The 13,957-nt window shown below is 34.4% G+C and overlaps 1 protein-coding gene across 18 annotated transcripts in view; it reads left to right on the top strand.

Annotated features, from left to right (window-relative positions):
• Positions 1 to 13,957, top strand: part of Mlip (muscular LMNA interacting protein) — a 237,267-nt gene that overhangs the window by 150,624 nt on the left and 72,686 nt on the right. For all 18 annotated transcript variants that reach the window (XM_077801981.1, XM_077801982.1, XM_026411254.2 and 15 more), the window contains 2 exons: positions 7,169 to 7,213; positions 12,344 to 12,388. In XM_077801981.1, coding sequence (XP_077658107.1) covers positions 7,169 to 7,213; positions 12,344 to 12,388 — 90 coding nt within the window. The remainder of the gene's footprint in view (positions 1 to 7,168; positions 7,214 to 12,343; positions 12,389 to 13,957) is intronic.

The following is a 13,957-nucleotide window of genomic DNA, read 5'->3' as shown; positions in this document are numbered from 1 at the left end:
GAGTTTGACAAAATTGTATTTTTGACCACCACCACCACATTCAAGATGAACAATATTTCCTTCAACCTGAAAAATTCCCTTGCATTCCTGTGTAGACTCGCCTTCTCTCCACTCCAAATATTGAATACCCAATGATTTTTTTTTGTTTTCCCCATACTTTTTCCTTTTGAAGTATAAGGTACACATGTATGTCTACTTAAGGTATTTGACATTCACATGCGTTATGTATCAGTAGTCCACTTCTTTGTATTATGGAGTGGTATTACACAGTATGGATGTACTGTCCTTTCTTTATCCCCTCGCCAGTTGACTGGATTATTTCTTATTTGGACCTACTACTACTAGAGCTGCTAAGAAATATTTGTAAGCAAGTCTTTGTATACTCCTACATTTTTATTTCTCTTGAGTAAATAGCTAGGAGCAGAAAGGCTGAGCAATTATTTTCCTTTATAGTATTTACATTTTTCAGATATCCTATTATTTTTCCATGGAAATTCAAATTTCTCTTGGCTCATCAGCTAACTTGGATGTGTGCATGTCTGATGCCCAGAGTGGCATTTACTAATTTTCCATTTCTGGTAAGGTGTGTATACCTTTGTAAGAGTAGGAGGAGTATGTGCCTCATAATGAAGGTGCTCCCTAGTATCCACCATTTCCCACTGCAGCTTTGTCTCCACACTGGTGACCTTAACTTTCACCTCTACCTCCTTGTACCTCTGGTTCTGAGAATTTTGTCTTCTAATAGTTGGAATTTATCATCGATAGGGTTCAGGGGAGACATTCAGCAGAACCTGGCCTGTTGTCCAAACCTGTAATTAACTGTTTTTTTTTTTTATTAGCTACACATGACAGTACAATGATCTTGACAATTCACACTTTGAATCAAATGGGGTATAATTTCTCATTTTTCTGATTGTACAGGTTGCAGAATCACACTGTCACCTATATACATACAGCAATAATAATGTCTATTTTATTCTGCTGCCCTTCCTATCCTCTCATCCCCTTCCCTCCCCTCCCATCACATCGCTCTACTGTAATTAACTGTTTTGTTCCCCTAAACCATGCTGAAGGACCAATGTGATATTATGTTCACCATGAATTTTTTTCTGTTTCCAAATTTTACTCCTCTACTTTATCCCTTTGCTGTCCTTACCTCTGATGTTGCAAAGTATTATAAGAAAACAGAGACAGAATTTCTAAAAATAATCACAAACCAAAAACTAGAGATCAAAATTTAAAAATATTTATAAGCTTGTTTGTTTTGGAACTGACAATTGGAGCCAGGGATGCTTAACCACTGAGCACATTCCCAGCCCCTTTTTTAAAATTAAAAAAAAAAAAATCGTAGTCGTTGATGGACCTTTATTTAATTTATTTATTTATATGCTGAGCTGAAAATCAAACCCAGTACCTCACACATGCTAGGCAAGCACTCTACCACTGAGCTACAATCCCAGTTCTCCCTATCACTTTTTATTTTTTTCTTTTGAGACAGGGTCTCACTAAGATGCTTAGGGCCTTGCTAATTAGCTGAATCTGGCTTTAAACTCATGATCCTCCTGCCTGAGCTTCCCAAGTTAGGGAATGTAGGCATGTGCCACCACACCCAGCTCACAAGTGTTGAATTTTGAAAAGGAAAAAGAAATTGAGTCAGTAGTGGGATCAAGGAAAACTTTTTTGTTTGTTTTTTGAAGTACTATCAAGTTTCTATACTAGTGGGGTTGGTTTTAGTAGAGATTACTGATTATGAAGAACAAAGGGAGATACTGAAGGACAGAATTCCTAAGAACTAGAGTGTAATTCAAGTAAGTATCTGTGATGGTCTAAAGGTTTTTGCTCTGCCTCCCCCTCCAAATTCACATGTTAAAGTAATCACCAATATGAGGGTATTAGAAGGCAAGACTTTTAAAAGGTGATGAAGGACAGAATTTTCATGAGTGGGATTTTGAAAGATACCTGAGAGAGACCTCTTATTCCTTCCACCAAGTGAGGAAATAGTAAGAAGGTGCTGTCTGCAAATATGAAAGTTTCACCTCGCCAGGCAGCAATCTTCAATGCTTTTATCTTGGGATTTTGCAGCCTCCAGAACTGTGAGAAATAAATTTCTGTTGTATACAAGCCACCCAGCTGGTGGCATTTTGCTACAGTGGCCCAAAATGGACTAACACAACATTTTTTTTTTTATGAGAAGGTAGAAATGTCATCACAAGACAGAAAGTAGAAGACTAACAGACATAGATGCAAAAATGTTTATAAGTTGATGGTATGAGAATGAAGAGTTTCATAACTGATATCTTAAGTTATTTCATGATTAACACCTTTCAATAAAAAAATTAAGATCATTGAAACTATGAAGGCAAGGTATGATGTGGAGGAGTTTGAAAAATTGAAAAACATTATGTAATATTGATTTCAGTTTTCTTCTCTCTCTTTTCTTTCAAGCTGCCCAAAACACCTTTTCCAAGTTTCCCAGCAGCCTACCCAATGCTGTATACTCAGACTGAATCTGAGCTGACATAACAACAGAACCTCAGTTGATCACTACCTTCTCTTTGCTTTGTTTTCCTGTAGTCCTCTTAGAGTTCTGTGCTTCCTCAGTTTTTTTTTATCTCACTTTTCATTACTGTTTCTTTGTCTTCTTTGACGGTTCATCTATTTCTTTCCAAAATATTAATGTTAGAGTAGCTAGGGATCTGTCCTTGGACTTCTCATTTCTGTCTGTATTTATTCTTTTCGTACTCTCACCCAGTCTCATGACAATTCTCAAATGTGTATCTTTGGTCTAGAATTCTCTTCCAAACTTTATTTCCATTTAGATTTATAATAAATGTCTCAAACTTAGTATGTGTAAAAATGAAATCTAGAGTTTAGATTTCCTTCTACAAAAATGTCCATATGCTTCCTTCCCATTCCCATTAAAAGAATTTCAATCTTTCATTTGTTCAAAGCCAGAAACTTTGCATCATGTTTTATTTCACTCTTTGACATCTGCTTCCTTCTGTTACAAATCCTTTGTTGTAGCTTCAAAATATCTGTAGAATACGATTATTTCATAGCTTCTGCACTAATAAGCCAGCACGAAGCTTTGCTAGATAGCACAGAATCCCTGTATGTTTGCCTCACTGTACTGCATTCTGTTTTCTTTTTTTTTTTCCCAGTGCTTGGGATTGAACCCAGAGCCTTGAGAATGTTAGGCAAATATTCTACCACTGAGTTATATCCGAAAGCCCTTTCTGAGACAAGATTTCACTAAGTTGTCCAGGCTGGCCTTGAACTTGTGAGGCAACTTCCTCACTCTCCAAGATTAAAGCATGCACCACCATGCCAGTCTCTACACTCCATTATTCAGGCAAATGGAGACCTCTCTTTCTGCTTTCTGATCATCATGTGAGCTGGTTCCTCTGCCATACTCTTCCACCATGATGTCCTACCTCATATCAGGCCCTGAGAAATGGAACCTGCTACCTATGGATTGAGACCTCGGAAACTGTGAACTCCTAAATAAATTTTTCCTCCTCTACAGTTGTTCTGGTCAGGTCCTTTCATCACAGTAGTGAAAAATCTGACTAAAATACTTCTTCTACTTAAAACTAGCAATGCCTACACATTCACTTAGAAAGAAAGACAAAGTCATTACAGTTCCCAGAAGGACCTTATTATTAGGCCTCACAAAACATCCATGTTCTTTTTTCATTGTCTCTTTACTTACTCTGCTTTAGCCCTGGTAGCATTCTTGCTGTGTCTTGAATGTACCCAACATGATTCTACTGTCTTCCTAGTATATTTAGTACTTTTAAAAATCAGTTTATTACATTTTAAAGTTACCAGTTTGCTCTAAAACTTTGCAAGATAAAATTTTATCTTCAAAAACATGGTGATGTATTGTAGTTATCAGCTTTTCCTCACTGTGACCAAAACACCCAATATGAACTCTGTGGAGGAGAAACATGTACTTTGACTCACAGTTTCAGAGGTTGAGTTCATGGCTGACTGACGCTATTGCTTTGGGCTCAAGGTGTAGCTGGGCATTATAGCAGAAGGGCATGGCTGAGAATTACTGAATTTATGGAATCCAGGAAACAGAGCGGGGAGAAGGTGTCAGGGAGAAGATGAACCCTCCTAGAGCACAATCCTGGTGACCTACCACTAAACACCCACCACCTGCCTACAGTTACCATCCAGTTAGTTCATTCAAACTACAATGGACTGTTCAGGTTACAACCCTCAAAATTCAATCAGTTACCTCTGAACATTTCTGCATTAACACAGGAGCTTTTGGATATGAGGCGAGAACACCTCATAACCAAACCATATTATTCCAGACTTGGCTCCAGAAAGATCATGTCTGTCTAACAATGCAAAATGCATTTAACCCATCTTCAAATCTTCAAGAATCTCATAGTCATAACAATTCCAACATCACCCCAGATCGAAGTCTAAAGTCTCCTCTGAGACTCAAGGCAAATACTTGGCTCTGAGCTCCTGTAAAAAAAGAAAAAAAAAAAAAAACGAGTTACATATATATCCAATATAAAGTGGCATGAAATAAACATTCCTATTCCAAAAGGGAGGAATCAAGGCATAAAAAGAAGAGATAAGGCCAAAAATAAATCTGAAACCCAGGCACAAAAACAGGTTCCAAAACTTCATGTACAACGTCTAGGACACATGGTGGAAATATGTGTTCTTCAAAGGGCTTGAGAAATCCTTCCCTTTTGACCTTGAAAGTAGCAGTGATAATGGAAATAAGATCTTACCAGAGACGACATTATGTTCTCAGTTTTTGTGTTTTTGCATGAGAGGTTTTCAAGAAAAATGTTTTTGACTTAGTAAAAGTATATAAAAGTTTATTAGAAGAGAAAGAAAGAGGAGGACCCTCAAGATAGAGAGCAGATACTCCCATAGAGAAGAGTGATAACTCATTTCTTTGTGTCTCAGCTTTTATTAGGACAGGAGCCACATTGTTAGAAGATCCCACTCAAGTATCACCTCTTGGTTCTGGATCAACAGACTGTGTTAGCTAATAACCTAAGGGAAACTCTTGGACATCTGGGCCTGGCTGACCTGGCCAGGTCCTAACTGGAATTAGTTTTATAGAATTTATGGTCAGTGGGCTCCAGTCTTAATCATCCTGTTGTCTTGGTCTGTATTATTTATGTAGGGTCTTGCAGAAGATATCTTAGCAATTAGGCCCTTCTGAGAAAACACATATTTGTCCTTCCCTGAATTTATCCATCTTTCTTTGGTTGTAAGGAAATAATTTATAGAGCTGAGATCATGCAAAGGGCCTGAAGTAGCTATCTAGTCAGAACTAGTGGTACCATTGAGGTAGATCTGATTTGCTCTGTACTAAGTATTTTCTTAAACTCCTGACTGACTGCTTGTGTCTAACTGCTACCTCACAGCAGAGCTCACGTCCTCTCTCTTGGCCTGTCTTTCTCTCTGAAGCCAGCATCTTTTCTTAGCAAACAGTCCATGTTACTGGCATCTCTTAATTCCCGGGGCCTCCATTCAGCTTCAGTTTCACTTTCACAGCTTCACATGTCACTCTCTCAGGAGCATTCTGTAGGGACTCTGACTCTGCTACACTTTGTCTGGCCTCCCAGACCTTGCTTTGAAAGTTCAGTGATCTCTTAAATCTAGTATCCTTTATTCCTATAAAACCAGCACCATGTGAAATTTGCCACCAGCTTGCACAGTAATTGGGTCCCCTGGGCCCACAGCTGCAATAGACTTTAAGTGCCTGAGTGACGGAGCAAAGTGAAATAGCTTCTTAGTTCCCCCTTTGCAAGAAGGATATCTCAACAATCTTTTCTCAAAAGATTTTTTCCTTTCTACATCCTTGAGTCTATATTTGGCGTGGTATTGAACATTTCTGAGAGACCCTCAAGACATCTTTGCTAGTATCTCTGTGCAAAATACTTAGCATCTCTCTATTTACCATAATCTCTTTTACAACCATGCATTCCTTGCTCCCAGTTTTCCACACACTTTTCTGGCCAAACTGCCTTTTAAAAATCCTTTAGCTCTGCTTTCTGCTCCCAATTCTTATAGTAAAATTGGCTACTGTTTTTCATTATATTGATCACCATCTAACATATAATTTACTTATTTATCATTTTACTCTTTATTTTTGCTTCTGCTAGAATAGAATATAAGTTCCCCAAGGGCAGAATAACTTTGTCTCTTTTGTTCATTAATAAGTCCTAAGAGTTTAAAACAGTGTCTGGCACATAGTAGATATGCAATAAATATTTAATAGATAAATTAATTGAATAGCCACCTAATTTCAGAAAGTGAACCTATAAAAGAAAATTTAGAGGTTTATCAGGAAGTATGGAATGCACATTTGAAGTAGATAACCATTATTTTAAAATGAAATCAATGAATATAATTGAGTTTCCAAAGAGGTGTTTTGCTTCTCAGGTATAATGGAGAAAAATGGATTATAAAGCCCAACTAGTGTTGTTGCTGTTATTTTGCAAGTTAATTTGTCACAAGAAGGGAGGGATGAGAAAAGGAAAAAAGGAACAATTTCAACATGATAAAATGAAATATAAGCAAATTAAAAGATAATAAAACCAGAAGATGTCTTGTGAGGGTCAATTTTTAGAAGTCCCAATGAAGCAGATGCTGTATCAAGGCATCAGGAGTACCAGACAAATGGGGTTGTGGGTGGAGATAGAGTTCTGAGACAGGCACATCTGAAATTGCAGTTTAAGAGGTTTTCTATACCATCTGTGAAGGTAAAATCCAGCAATGGTTTTGGAAGTGGCTGATTGTAATGGAACGAATGAGGATATCTTTGGATTTGAGCAACTCAAAGATCTGAGAGAACAGAGATTTCTATGGGAATTTTAAAAGAGCCAAAATTGTGAAAGAAACATGCTGAATGAATTATTATGACCCATGAATTAACGTTATCAATAATAAGCGGGAAATCAACAGAAAACAAATAGGTTACAGCAATGGAAAGAATAATGAAGTGGTAAAGTTTGATTTTGTTTAATAAAATAATTTTTAAAGGTAAAGGAGGTTTAATATAGAAAAGAGGGAGTAATGGTTATAAAGTCTTAATGGAAAATAAGGATAATTATTCAGAAATGCTAAATATTTTATTATTTATGAATTATTCAGAAGTATAATTATTTTTATTTTTATACAGACTTCTACAACTCTTCCAAAAGCAGCTGGTAGAGAAACCAAATATGTAAGTACTTTTATAACTATACATAATGCTTTTTAAATGGATGTCAAGTGTATACTTTGACAGGAACTCAACTACACAATAATTTAAATTCAACTAGTTGGTTTTTCCCTAAGTGGAAAAAGAGGGGTAGGATGGTGTGATTGGCCCAGGTATGAAAAATCAGATTATGTCAGGGATAAAACATCAGGTAAGCTTATCAAATAAATTCTGTCTTAAATGAAACCTAGTTTGATTAATTCAGCTGAATAAAACAGAACTGTAACACCTGCTTTCTGTCTGTTTAATTATCCAAACTTCATTTTTATTTTTTAATAGTTGTGTTTGTTATAAAATGGTCAATTCGCATACTTGAAACATTAAGATTTGTCCATTTCCAATGGAATTCCCAATTTAGTCTACTGACTAGTTTGTTGTTTCCTGCATTTAAATTATTAACTAAATCAGTTTCTGTGTATAACAAAATAGTTACGATAGACTGATAGCGGCTATGTACATATGAACTATACACTTAGTTCAAATGACCCTGGTGAACTGGATCTGAGTGTGTCTTGGGCACAGGCACTTGGACACACCTACTGTCCCCATTCTTCACTCACCAGACAGCAACATATTACTCATGGACCCACTCTTGCATTTGAGCAAGCACATTTTAGTACAACTGTGATTGTCTTCCAATCAAGTGCTGAGTGTTCAGCCTAAAACAAAGCAGTAACCTGTTTCTTTAAATTATATATTAGTTTCCTAGTACATAGTTTTTGTCATCCTCCTCAAGAGTAAATAGTTATTAAATGTGTATTTTGTGCCATGCCATCATTACAGTTTATATATTTGTGCCTTCATTTGAATCTCCCGAAGGCAAATAATGAACTCAGTGAAATTATTAAATGTTATCACATTTAGGAAATTATGTTTACAGGACGTGGGCAGGAACACTGCTTACAGCATTTCCTGGAAGCTTTCACTGCGACATTTCATTATTATTGGGAGCCCTTTGGAGTAATGCTTAAAAAAAGTGGAGGCATTTAGTAGGTTAGACCCAAGTGTATATCACAGATAACTGCCTGATTGGGGGTAGATGGCTTATTTTACCTTGTGTCTGAAGAGTAGATACCTGCTGGAGATCTGTGTGTCACTAACTTTGTATAGATTCATAGATTAAGTTCAAAAGCAGGAATTGCACAGTTTACCAACTCCTGTACCACAGAGGAGGTTGAACAAAGAGAAGAGTTGAAGTAGAGCCGAGGAAAAATGTCTGTCACATTTGAGCATATCCTCAGCAAATTAGCACTGACCATCCCAAAGCCTTATTCTTGAGGCTCATAAAAAGATTCATATATAGTACATGGAACATTACCAGTAAAAATGCTAGTTGGTATTTTTCTGTCTCCATTATTCAGTTTTCCATTTTTGTTCATTGATTCAACAAATATGTTTATTGAGGATCTGCCATGTACTGGTCACTGAGGAGTCACTGGGTTGAAAGGGACAAATACAATAATAAGGTCCTATTTCTGAAGCATGTTTTCCAATGGAGGAGACAGACAGTATGCAATGAAAATAGAAAATGGGCAAGGTAATTTTCTTGTAGAAAGACAGGAGAACTTTCTGATGGATGTTAAAACAAACTTTCAAAGTTGTTAATTTTCAATCTATTGGAATGTTCATAGGATTTACAATTTTCCTAGAACGATTGTAATGGTTTCATTAAATAATAGGAAATTGTATAATGATTCATCCTTATGGGCTTTGGATGAAAGGATGATTCCTCTCAAAACAAGGAAAGGAAGGAGGAAAATTAGAAAGAAAGTCACTGCAATACAATATTACTTTACTTCTTTTTTGAACATTTTGTGATATTTCACAGTATATGTTTTAAGATATAAGTAATCCATCTATTCAGATGAAAGCCAAACTTTTCTTCAATTCGTGGTGTGCTTGAATGATGGTTTTAAAGTAACTTAATTGATATTCTCCTAAGTGTAATATAAATAAAATTAGTAATATAAATAAAATTAACAATACATTGAATAGGTAGCAATTGTTAGGCTACTTGGAGTCAATTAATTTATCATCAATGTTTTGCTTCTTTTTAATGGGTACTAAATTAGTAAATGTTTTGAACTCTTATCTTGCAAATAAATCTCAGTTGTCTTATTTAAACCACAACCTTGTCATGTGAGGTGGGAGTTATCATCACAGAATTTCCATTTTACAGAGGGAGAAAACAAGCCTCAGAAATCGCAGACTAGGCAAAATACAACCCAGGTCTGCTCCATGACAAAACCTCTGCCATTGATGTTGTTGAGCTTATAGAAGCTGAGAATAGTTTGAGTTTTTAAAGACTTGTATCCGTTAGTATAACTATTCTGGGTTTAAATTATATATTAATGCCTAATAACCATTAGTCTAAACTTGGAATGAATACTATCTGGTCTTATTAACAATTAAAATGATAATACCTTTATGTTTTCAGGCTTTTAAATCACTTGCTTTCATGTTTATTAACTCACAATTTATCAGATAATATATGAGTGATTATTTCTCATAACAGTTTTAAGTAGTTTTTTTTTTACCCTATGTAAAGGAATTATTTTTTAATTGAAATTTGTATTTTGTTTTCTGTTTACTCTATCAGATTTAGAAGGGAATCCTTTTTGGAAGGGATTCTTTTTCTCCATGTTATGAGGACTTTTGTAAATGTTTATTGTTTTCATTCATTGCTACCAGTTTAAATTAATTTCATCCATATAATTCAAAACCACAGTATGCTTTCTTAATAAAAAGCAACCTCAAAAAAAGAGAACTAATATTACTATTTATCAAAATACCCGTGGTTGGAATAACATTCTATTGATAACAACTTATTCCATAAATTTTCTATATTTCATAAATTGCTTTTAAGTGCCAGGGAAATAAATGAGATAGGCTTATTAAATATTAGTATATAGGTAAGATCTCATTTTAATGAGCTCGAGGGACAGAAAATGTCATAATAATGAAAGTATATTTCTTCCAAAATATCACAATATATTGAAAAATATGTCAAACTTTATTAAGAATATTTCCTGCTACAAAGAATATTTCCTGTATTCAAAGAAGGTCATCTTCTCCAATTTAGCCAGCTCACACACTTCTCTTGTTGCTATGCCTGGAAATGTTGCTATGCTGGAGTGTTTCAGAGGCAAAGTACACTAATGCAGTCATAGATCTTAGGTGACTAAAATCCACCTCCATAGATCTGCCTCCATAGGATTAGGGTAGAGGTTTGATGAATTACACGAAGAGCTGTGTACAATTTAAGCAAGAAATTCCAGTCCGTGAACCAGTCTCACTTATTTATGTTTTCATTGTTCAGAAATTTTTCTGAAGTGTGTATGTATGTGAAAGGACTTGACAAAGGGAATGAAAGAAAACTATCTTGGCTCTGCTAAGTGAGGAGGAAGAGCAGAGTTTGCATGTAAAACACTTTAGGCCTCCTTTCCTTTTCCTTATGGTGTTAGACTATCAAACATGAGTTGCAAGGAAAAGCATCTCAAGAAAATGGCCAAAGAAATTGGTTGTACTTTGTTTGCATCTGACATTATGGGAGATGAAGATGGTTTCACCCAAGCTAGCTTGGTACAGATGGTGGTCCTGTGTAGTAATTTATTTTTTAATGAATTTTAAATCCTTACTTTCCCCCCTTAGTTCTTAACTCTTTTAGTTCTTATATAATCTTACTCTATATTTTCTTTGAAGTCAGAAAATTTATTTCCATAATTTTGACTGTTCTTTTAGTTTTAATTCTTAAAAAATTGTGCTTCTATTTGTTTTTGATTGGTAATAATTAATATTGATAACAATTAATATTTATGGGGTACAATGTGAGTTTCGATCTATGTATGCATTATACAAAGATTCAATCAAGCTAACTAGCAAACCTATCACCTCATCAATTTATCACTTTTTGTGATAATAATGTTTAAAACATATTTTAGTAATTTTGAAACATTATTATTCATTGTGGCTACAATGCAGTGAAATAATTCATTGAACTTATTCATTCAGCCCAACTAAAACTCTGTACATCTTCTTTTCTCTCAAGCTCAATATCTTCTTTCTTTCCTCTTCTGCCCATCACCTTTCCTGCCCCCAACCTCTGTTAATTACCTCCCTGGCCCAGTACACCTTATTACACAAGGTCATGAAGAAAAATGTTAAACAGTAACCTAAAGACAGAAGATCCTCCAAGTTATGGCATTCATATTGACAGCAGCAAAAGAAATTAGAACTAGTGGGAAAGTATCTTCCAAAGATGAAAGATACCATTAGCTAGAATTCTGTATCCTGTTGAACTCTCATGGGAGAATAAAATAAAATAAAAAACATTTTCAGATAAAAAAAATGAAAGACAGTAAAATCTGAGAAAAACTATCAAAAAATTATTTCAGTAAGAAGGGAACTAAGGTGGTGAGAGAAGTGGGAAGTTAGCAATCAATGATCATCAAGTTTTTACTTGTGCAACTGAAAAAAGTTCTTGTGATCTGCTGTACAATAGTATAACTATAGTCAATAATACTGTATTATTACAATTTTATTAAGAGGGTAGGTCTTTAGCTTAATGTTCTTATTAAAATAGAATAATTTTTTAAACAGGAAATTAAATTCAGATGAATAAAATACAGGAATCAATGTTGAAGAAATGATATTAATATGCTGTTTAATAGTTTAAAACCAAATCATTTCCATTCTGAAGTCATGAAACTTAAGTTTTCTTTATATGTAAAGAAAATTTAAGGGAAAAAAAGTATTTAAAAAATTTGTATAAATGTCAACAATGTTCATATGTGTAAGTAAAATATAAAATAAAATAATTAAATATTAGGTAAACTTGAAGAATTTTTGATGGCATGTGACAGTACTTACATTAAGAGGGAAAAGCAGTATATTAAATACCATATTCACTCTGAATAAAATGTATAGAAAAATATTGTAGGCAATGTACCAAATTGTTAAAAATCATTTCTTGTTAGCATGCTTTTATTTTTTCTTTATACTTTTCAAAGGCCTACATTACTTTAGTAATAAATAACTTCAAATATTTAAAGTATAGATATATTATTTTACTAAGTTATACTGTTTGTTTTGCAGGCAAATCTCTCATCACCATCCTCTACAGTGTCTGAGAGTCAACTGGTATGTATTTTCTTACAAAGTCATAGACCTACTTCTAAAAATTTTGATTTCTCAAGACAATTTTATCTGAGGGAAAATGAATTGAGGATAAATTTACTGTATATAAGTTTGTTCACATACTTGTCTATTAAAAATTTACTGATGTTTTAGTAAAGCCCCATGGTGGTTGTTTGGTCAGAAGACAAACTTACATAAAATCATACATAGACCTACTTGCCAGTGAATTATATTCAAGTTGCAGTGTTAGAAGGGGTTGGGTTGGAGAAAAAACACTACTGGAATTTACAGAAGAGAGTTCACCTCTTCATGAGGGAAATCCTGAAGGACTTGAGAGAAGGTCACAATTGAAAGCATAGGGTAACTTTTGGGTTTGTAGAAATGAGAAACAAAATTTCACACAGGAGGATTGGTATGTGGATGGTCTAGCCCAGTGCTGAGCAAAGCAAATACAATGTGACTTAATAAGTGTAAACCATGTAAGCAATTTAAAATTTTCTAGTAGTCATATTAAAAAATAAAAAGATAACATCAATTTCAATGATTTATTTATTTAATGCAAGATAAATTTTTGCATGGTGAGGGAAGTCTGTCTTTGAAATCTGTGTATTTTACATGTGTAAAGAATCTCAGACTAGTCACATTTTAAGACTTTCACAGCAGTGGCTGCATCAGGCAAAACTGATCCAAACTCTAGAATCTATTATTTGTTATAAAAATTAGATTAAAGAGGATAATTATCTCTTTTTAAATTTTTTCCATTTCTTATTCTTATAGTGATGAGCCAATTAAAATTATGAAATAAGTTTTCTGGATGTCATTTGTTAAAGATTATTTTTACATTTTCAAATTTTTATTGTCCAAAATATTATATGTTCCTGAACAATAGATATCTTCAGTAAAATTATTGAAAATTTCTAGGAAAGCAGTTTAATACTGACTTTTTCCCTTTTTCAAACAATTCTTTTGGTGTCCTGCCATAAAGGCAATATTTTTTATTTGTAAATTGAGAAATCATAAAAAGTATAGACTGATTCTGAAAATAGCATGTGTTTGTGTAATTTCGGTATCATTTGGGGGAACAGAGGGAAACAATAAGCTATACTTGAAAGAATGATAGATTGGGTATCAGAAAACCCAACTGATGCTTCTGCTCTAACCGTAACTACGGTGCTGACATTGGGTAAGTCACAAGAAATCAGAGTCTGTGTTTCAATTTTCTAGCTGAACCTGAGAGCATTCAGTTGTGTCCTTTCCAGCCCTTCCAGGACTGTGATGAGAATCTATGGTTACTAACACAGCAAATGAAGGAGTTGCTATGGTAACAAGCACTGCAGTAGCATAATGAAGTTGAATAGCTCCCACTTTAGTATGGAAATATTACTAATTTTTAAAATAATGACATTTGTTGCTTGAGAGTAATGTATGGGAATCGAGAACATTTTGGACATTTTTTTATTAAATTCTATTCAGTAAAGTATAATAGAGACAAGTTGGTTGGTGAAATAAATGCGTGTGTATTAATACATGTAAATTCTTAGCTTAATACTTTAAGAAATTATTTCAAAGGAG

The sequence above is a fragment of the Urocitellus parryii genome, chromosome 8 (assembly GCF_045843805.1).
Source record: "Urocitellus parryii isolate mUroPar1 chromosome 8, mUroPar1.hap1, whole genome shotgun sequence".
Lineage (NCBI taxonomy): Eukaryota > Metazoa > Chordata > Mammalia > Rodentia > Sciuridae > Urocitellus > Urocitellus parryii.
This window is presented reverse-complemented; position numbering and strand designations above follow the sequence as displayed.